General features: G+C 48.1%; 1 protein-coding gene across 1 annotated transcript; it reads left to right on the top strand.

Annotated features, from left to right (window-relative positions):
- The first annotated feature begins 6,379 nt into the window (after positions 1–6,379).
- Positions 6,380–7,241, top strand: LOC147975181 (E3 ubiquitin-protein ligase SINA-like 10). The gene is made up of 3 exons (XM_087520309.1): positions 6,380–6,463; positions 6,546–6,753; positions 6,802–7,241. Exons 1-3 carry the CDS (start codon positions 6,380–6,382, stop codon positions 7,239–7,241), a joined length of 732 nt encoding a protein of 243 aa, XP_087376435.1.
- The last annotated feature ends 1,253 nt before the right edge of the window (positions 7,242–8,494 follow it).

The raw sequence follows: 8,494 nt of genomic DNA, 5'->3' as shown, positions 1-8,494 counted from the left end.
GGGCGCCCCTCGCACAACAGACTCGAGTGATCTCCCCCCAGCCATGGGTCATGAAGATCTTGCCGGTGGGGATCGCTTCGATCTTCGCTCCGGTCGCTGGAGCGCTGCAGTCGGCGTGCTGCAGCCAGAGCTCGAAAGGCCCCCTTGGCGGCATCACGTCGGAGAACAACCGTGGGAAGTGGATCCAGGTGCTCGGAGGCATCGGCGCCCATAGCACCAACTCGCGCGAGGAGTCCGCGGTGTGGAAAGCATGCGTCGTCGTGGTGCGGAGACCCCGGATGCAGCATGGGCGGCGCTGCTCATCATTTCATCCTCCCGAGCCCTCGGCTTGGGCGTACAAGGGTAGCGGGTACCTCGGTGGAGGCCGCTCGCACCTAGGCCTCATCACCACTTGCATCACCATTTCGTCACGGCGAAGGATCGACCTCTTCTTCAGCGGGACTGGCTCCGGGACATCCCGGGGGGCTTTCCCCTTTTCTTCGACGGAGAACCTTCTGATAGGCGCCATCGGAGGCACTGCAAGCAACGAAGCAAAGAAGAAGCAAGCAAGGAAGGAAGAAATGGGAGATGGGGGATCTGCCCCCCCCCCTCTCCATTTATAGCGGAAGAAGGCCAACCGGCACCTCCCATGATCGCAGGTAATGATGGTTTCCCTTGCATGTCGCAGGGACTTGTCAAGTCATGCAGTCGCCGAGGCAGCATGGGGAAGCGGAGACGCCCACGTCCAATCAACTGCCACGCGTCAACCGAGGCCGCAGGCTTTGGGGGCCCGCGGTGCTCCGAACTTGACCCTTGGCTTTGCCGCGAAGCCAAGCCCGCACGCACTTTGGGCCCGGGGGCTACTGTCGGCGTTCTGGGAACGGGGGTCCCCAGACTTGCCTGCCCGCGGCCCATGGTGTCGGTGAGCCAGCAGGCCATACAGCCCATCTTCACCAACAAGGCACCCAAGACCCACGCGAGGGGCCAAGCCTCGCGAGGCCGACGATGCAAGACCTCGTCCCGAGTGGCCTGGCCAGGCAGGCTCACGAGGAGCGGAGATATCAAGGCGGGGCAAACCTCACGAGGCTCTCGTGACATGAGCCACGATGATCGACACCAGGCAGGCCCCAGCGCGCGCAATGTCCTTGTTTCCTCTTTGGTGCAAGGGAGGCAAGCGCAGCCGTGGAGTACCGAGGCCTCAGGCAAAGGTTGCCATTTCGGTGCAACAAGACCAAGGCCAGGAGGACTGCAAGATGGAGGTCATTGTGGAGCCCAAGACGGCGTCACCACTAGAGCTTGGTGCAGGCGAAGACTACTTTTGTCAGGACGGCTCGTACTAGCTGTCCCCCTTCAAATTTGCCCGCCATTGTTGGCTCCCTTCCCGCTCGATATTTGGGAAGAGGACCAGGGCCTCTATAAGTTGAGCTAGCCACCACCATAGGAGGAGAGGGGTGATCGAATCCTGGCACTACAAGTTCATACGCACAAGAACACCTCAACCTCAGGAGGCTGTTCTTCCCTTGTACTGTTCATCATCAGCCCAAGAGGCAATCTACCACCTCCACACTTGAGTAGGGTATTACACCACAACGGTGGCCCGAACCAGTATAAACCCCATGTCTTTCTGTGTTGTGAGTTCGTCGAGTTCGTCCGCAAGATCTTAGCGAGCAAGAGCGTAGATTGGTAGAAGGGAAAGACTTCACGTGCACCCTAGTGTTCGAACCTTAAGGGTTAGCCGGAACCCCACATCCGACAAACCTACAGCTCCACTCAGATGAGGCCTGCCTGGACTTCCATGATTCAATTCATGCGCCTTTTTCTGCAGTTCACCTGAAATGAAGCAAAGATTGCATCATTCAGCTAGCAAGAAGTACTTGCTCTTGTGAGCTGGCAGGTTCTTTAGTAGTTGCACTAAAATTGAGGAACATTAAGGTTGGGAGTCCTACTCATGTAAGGTGCAACTATAATTTGCTAATCCTTTTGTGCAGTTCCACTAAAATAAAGTGCCATTATGGTGACGGTGATGGCTCATCTTGCAAAGGCTAATAAAATGTTGCACGAGATTACCAGCAGAATTTGACGGAGATTTTGGAAACTCCAATCACCATTTCGTATAGTTCCAACAAAATTTAGAGATGTTTCCCACATGACATTTTAGTTGAACTGCACAAGACACTCATTCCAAAAAAGAGTGTTTTGTGCACTTCACCAAAAGGTCACAATAGCAACAAGGTGAAATGGATATCCCTATCTGCACAAAAAGATAGAAAGTAAATAGTTGTTGGTCAATAAGAATATACGAAACATACAAAAAATGAAAAGAAGCATCTTAATTAAGTTCATGGCAATGATGCAAGGGCAGTAGAAATTTTAAAACGTTAGCAATGCTTCATGTTACCGGAAGCATTACAATCAATAATGACACTCGTCAAATATGGGATTACTTTAATGGTGGAATTGCTTGTTTACCAGATATAGTAAATCAACAGCAGCTAAAGAGTTGGTTTAAGGGCATGGGACCGTGGGGACACCAGGACACTCAGCAGCGCAAAGGAGCAACTTACTTATCATACTGGGGAAAACAACAGGAGTACCATTTGTAACACAGTTTAATTGCATCATATCACTGGAGGCATTAGATTAACAATAACACTAGTTAGACATGTCCCTAAGGTAACAGTGTGATTGCTTCATTTTACATGAGCCCTTACATTAACAACAGCAAAAGGTTGGTATAAGGACATGCGACAGTGGATGCATCAGCATAATATACCTACAAGGAGGCATAAAGTGGTGATGCCGAGTTTGTTCATGCTCTATGAGAGCAGCAAATCAAATCCTGGAGACCTTTTACTATGTGAGGGTAGCAAATCTAATCGTGGAGACCTTTTACTATGTGAGGGAAGCAAATCTAATCCTGGAGACCTATTACTATGTGAGGGCAGCAAATCTAATCCCGGAGACCTTTTACTATGTGAGGGTAGCAAATCTAATCCTGGAGACCTTTTACAATGTGAGGGCAGCAATTCTAATCCTGGAGACCTTTTACTATGTGAGGGCAGCAAATCTAATCCTGGAGACCTTTTACTATGTGAGGGCAGCAATTCTAATCCTCGAGACCTTTTACTATGTGAGGGCAACAAATCTAATCCTGGACATACTCTGTTGACTTGTCCACCAGTCGCCACTTTCTATCCTTTTTTCAACCAATAATAGATCTGTTCCTTATCCAGTTTGTACTGTGTTTTCCTATTATTTCCCTTTTCAACCAAGAGACCTGTTGCGTATCCGGTCTCTACTACTTTCACCATATTATTTCCTCTTTGAATCAAGTCCTAGATTCATGCAACAACTTTCCCCCTATCTTCGTTGTTTGAACCAAGTCCTATATTCAAATGCATGAAGTAGCTTTACCTCTAATAATCATAAAAATTTAGGTGGCTTTGGAAGAGCTAATGGGAGTAAAAAAGATGCACATGCAGACACGTGGGGAGCTGGGGCAGTAGAGCAAGGCCGCTTTTGAAGAACTTATACCTGAGGGTTGTCGGGATGTCGGTGGCGGCAGGTCGGATCTGCACACAATATGGCAAGGAGGAAGAAGGGTCGAAGGACCTCCCGAGCCGGCGATGTGTCATAGAGAACGGCACGGGCATAGGATCGGGCCCCTCCAGCAGCTGTGGGTTTCCTCCCTCGCTAGAGATGACCGCGTGAACAATGCACCTAGTCCTCTACATACACCAGCCGAAGGGATCTGGCCGGATCTGTGACCAACAGTGAGCAGAGAGAAAATGTGGCTACCGCTGTCTTGTTTAGATCTGGAGAGGATGAGAGAATAAAGAGAGCAACCCTAGTAAAGCAAGCGCTCAGGCCCCAGCGTACATATATAGTGGAGCGATTATCTTTTTCTCTCCACAAAAAGCGTTTCAATTTGTGTACGTGGCATTAAAGAAAATAAACTCTCTATTTAAGGTGAGTAACTGTACGACTCCTACTTACTACTACTACTACCTCCGTCCTGGTTTATAGGTCACCTTTGTAGTTCATGCCAAATTTTGACCAAATATTTAGCTAACAAAATGTTAATGCATGTCAACAAAAATTATATATCGTTGGATTCATATTTCAAGATAGTTATCAATGATATAATTTTTGGTAACATGCTTGAACATTTTGTTAGTTCAATCTATAGTCAAAACTTGACACAATATACAATGGGGACCAATAAACTAGGACGGAGGTAATAGTAGTATTGTTCACTTGTTCTCCCTGGCCCTCCATTCATTGACCAACCCCACGGGTGAATAAACATACAATACTAGTATTTATATAGAACAAACAAGCTTGAACTATTTTCGCGTAGTTAAAAGTTGAGGGCGGGGCTTTTCCCGGGCAGTACACGCGGCAGTTTTCGCGTAGGCGGTTTCACAGAGAGGTGAGGAGGGTGAGGGAGTAGTGGATTCAACTTACTTACTGCTGGAAAGGTCATGCTGTCTGATTTGACAAGGTGTTACTGCTGGAAAACTTGTGATATGACTACTCACTATAGTCATGAATTACTAGCGGTACGACCGGGGTGATGCCCCCCTTCCGTTCTGCACTCTAATCTAGTGCATGACACGTCGACCCGGATGCTGGCTCTCCCACATGTCGGCGAAGTATGTAGGAGCAGTGCGAACCACGTCAGAGGAGTGCGAACCATGGTAGCCCAGTGAATCAGCAGTAGAAAACAATGTGCTGATATGGCCATAAAAAACAATGTGCTATGGTCCAAACTGTAGCATGTACAATACTACTCCTCTTTGTTTGGATCCCTGAGTTAGAGCTAGTCTGGGTTGAAATGGCCTCAAATTATCCAAATGGGAGGGGATAGTTTGAGCTAGTTTGCTCTAACCCACCTAAAAAAACTAGGGACTAGGGACTTTTTAGTTGGGACTAGAAAAAGTCCTAGGACTTATGAACCAAACAGGGCCTCAAGCACCTATGGAGGCGACTACCGCTCGCTTCTATCGCGTGTTAGGAGACGTTCCCGTCGACGATGAGGTGCCTATGGTGCCTATTGTGCACCGCAACCAAGGCGGAGAGGAAAACGAGAGAACTACATATTTATTTACGGTGTAGATTCACTCATTTTGCTCCATATGTACTCCGTCACGGTGTAGTCTAGTCACTTGTTGAAATCTCTAGAAGGGCAAACACTCCTTTCTGGTTTATAGGGCTATACTAGCAAGTAATAGTGGGATCACATAGCAATTTTGTCTCATGCAAGAGCCTGGCTATATGCGTGCTCCAAGGTTCGAAACTGCCACGTTCGGGTTGCGCTTGGCTCTTCGCCTCTTCGAGAAGATGAACAATGAAGTTACTACTACTGCTTCTACAGTATCGAATCCACTGCTGCATGTCCGTCCATCGCGAGCGGGAGGGATAGCTTGTTGTAGTACTACTATAAGCAAAAGCCTGTCCTCGCCTGCGAGCCACCGCGCGCATGGGCGAGGGAGAAGGTGAGTAGTAAAATCAAGCTTCTCCTCGTTGTACGAGTTGACATACCCGCAGTGTACAATACTCCATTTGCTGCAACCTCTAACATACCCCACCACAAATTAAAATATATATTCCTGTCTTGACCAGATGAGCGTGCAAACTACAATCACCAGGATGATAGGTAGGTCCAGAAGATTATTTTAATAAAAAAAGCATGGAGCCGACCCCAACGATTTTAAATCTTACAGGCACGGTACACGCTATCCTAGACTACTCTACACATGAAACTGCCACACGAGCGTCCGGGCTGCGCTTGGCTCTTCGCCTCTTCGGGAAGTCGAACAATGATGGAGTACTACTGCAGTGGAGGAGTACTACAGTATGCTTCTGGCCATCTGACACCGATTGAACTGCTACATGTCCACCGTGTGCGGGAGGGAGAGCGTGTAGAGAACGAAAGCTTCTCCTAGTCCTACCAGCCACCACGCTCATGGGCGAGGGAGGGAAGATGCAGCTTCATTGACTTACTGCTCCTGCCTTTGCGTGTATGACAGATGGGCCCAATAGGAGGGTGGCCCACCTGTCATGCAGCCAAAGGCAGGTGTGGTTAAGGGGCGAGGGTGTTGTAGTAATCAAACTTCTCGGTCTTGTACGAGTTGACGTGACACATCAAAGCACTACACTCGATATATTTCACTAATTTGCGTTTCTCGATGCATTAATTACAACGCATGCATGCATGCATGCCGTGACTCTCCTTTTGATACTTGCATGTGTTGATTTAATGCACCTTGAAGTAGTATGAATATGTGATGGTAAAGCTTTGTAATGCTCCGGCCCTAATAAAGCGAGAGATGGATGTGCACGAGGAGGGCGGAATTCCGAGGAGGGCGAGATCATGCGGACGGAACAGGACCCGGCGATGGAGCTCTCTATGGTCTCGATGGACCTCACCTTGCTCCACTGCCCCTTGTACCTCCGCCCCTTGAAGCCTCCAGTGTATGACGTTCAAATACACCTCCTCCGTTCGGCTGATCGAGCAAGGTGCAGGTTTCTTGATTGATGTGTTGTTCGATTGATTTGTGTAGTGCAAGGGAGGGCACCTGGCCTACGTGGACTGCCGCATCAAGCGCCCCGGGAACCAGCGGCAATGCCAGAAGTGTGAGCACGGCGGTGGCTTCGACGTGCGGAACACGGTGGTGGACGCCATCCTCTCCTCGATGAGGGTGGAGTGCCCGCACGAAGACTGTGATCTCTACGTCACTTACCACAAGCTCGCCGATCACCAGAGCGTGTGTCCGCTCATGCCCTGAAAATACCCCGTGCCTGTCTGCGGCTACGAAGGCCCGCCGACGGCGCTCAACCACCACATCAGCACCGTGCATCCCATGCACGTGCACAGGATCCAGTATGGCAAGGTGCTCCAGCTGCAAGTGCCACTGTCGGAGCCACGACTCTTGCTGTTTGCAGAGGAGGACGGCTGTGCATTTTTCTTGGTCGGCGGCGTGCTCGACATCGGCGCGCCTATCGCCATGTCGGTTGTCTGCGTCAGAGCGGGGTCGTCACCACTTCCGCACTACGTAGCCAAGTTGTGGGTGAACAGCCCGCCGGGGGAGCCCAAAGGCAAGATCGACACCGTCAAGGTGGAAATGGAGGTGACAAGCAGCAAGGATCCCGGCGACGTCACCGTGCATGAGTTGACCTTCTTCACAGTTCCGCCCAAGCTGTTGGCCGGGGAAAAGCTGGTGTCCCTCCACATTCAGATTGACAAGCTCACATCCTAAATGATTTTATAGTGCCTTCTGTTTATCTTAGTAATATGCTAATATAGGGGTTAGCTCGGTCTACTTTAGCTTAAGAGATGGTGGGATTTGGTGGCGATGCAGCAATTACTTCGACATCAGATCAGCAGTTGAAGTAATATCCAGCAGTCGAACGGATATTTTGTATCTGTTGGATATAAAGATCCTTTGGGTAAGAAGTATAACTGCTTATAAGAAGTATAACAACTTATATGCTTGTTTGTTCAGGAAGTGTTGCATACTTGTGCGAGTTGATGCGACACATCAAAGTAGTACTACTAGTAGTACTCCCTCCGATCCTAATTTCTCTGTGCATGAGGCTGGTCATAGTGGGAATAACATAGGTGGTAACATAGATGCCACATGAGCAAAAATGATGAGGTGGCAGGTAATTAATGAGGAGAGAGGCAAATAGAGAGTGGGAAGTAACTTAGACTAGTGTTATGCATATGATACTAGTCTAAGTTATTACCTTCATAATGCAAAATAACATAATAGTAGTATCATAGATGGCTTCATTTATCTTGTCTTGGAAAGCGCTATGTTACAGTAACATATTATGTTACCACCTCTTATTAATTACTTGCGACATAAGCAGAATTTTCTCGAAGTGCGCTATGTTACTACTCCCTCCGTCTAGGTGTATAAGACTAGTCACAGTGGGGAGTAACTTAGAGTAGTAACATGCATATGTTACTAGTCTATGTTACTACCTCCATAGTGGGTAGTAACATATGTGTTGTGTCATGCATCACTTCATTTATTAGGTTGTAGACTCATCTTTTCTTGATATGTGTGATGTTATTGTAACTAGCTATGTTACCACATGCCTCTCTTTCTCCATTAATTACATGCCACATCATCTATTTTTTCTAGATAAGTGTGATGTTACCATCTATGTTACTCCCACTGTGGGTAGTTTAAGTCATCTTAGGTTGTGCACCGCGACCAAGGCGGAGGGAAAAATGAGAGAACTTAATGTCTTTTTGCTAATTAATAGCATTGCATGCAATGAACTAACCACTACATGTCATGTTTGTTAGTCTCAAGTCATTAAAAGCATGCATGGCCCACATCTCTTATTGGTTGATACGTCATGAAACAAGAAACGAGAAGGGAGTTAATTACCGTGCCTAAGTGTTTTGGGTTTATTTCGTTTTCGTAAGGTGACTTACCCACCTAGACGGAGGGAGTAGTTAAGTTACTCCCACTATGACTAGCCTAATATGTTACCA

This window comes from Triticum urartu, chromosome 4A (assembly GCF_056163025.1).
Source record: "Triticum urartu cultivar PI428250 chromosome 4A, HENAU_Tu73, whole genome shotgun sequence".
Lineage (NCBI taxonomy): Eukaryota > Viridiplantae > Streptophyta > Magnoliopsida > Poales > Poaceae > Triticum > Triticum urartu.
Note: the sequence above shows the minus strand (reverse complement) of the source record. Positions and strands in the feature narration are given on the sequence as shown.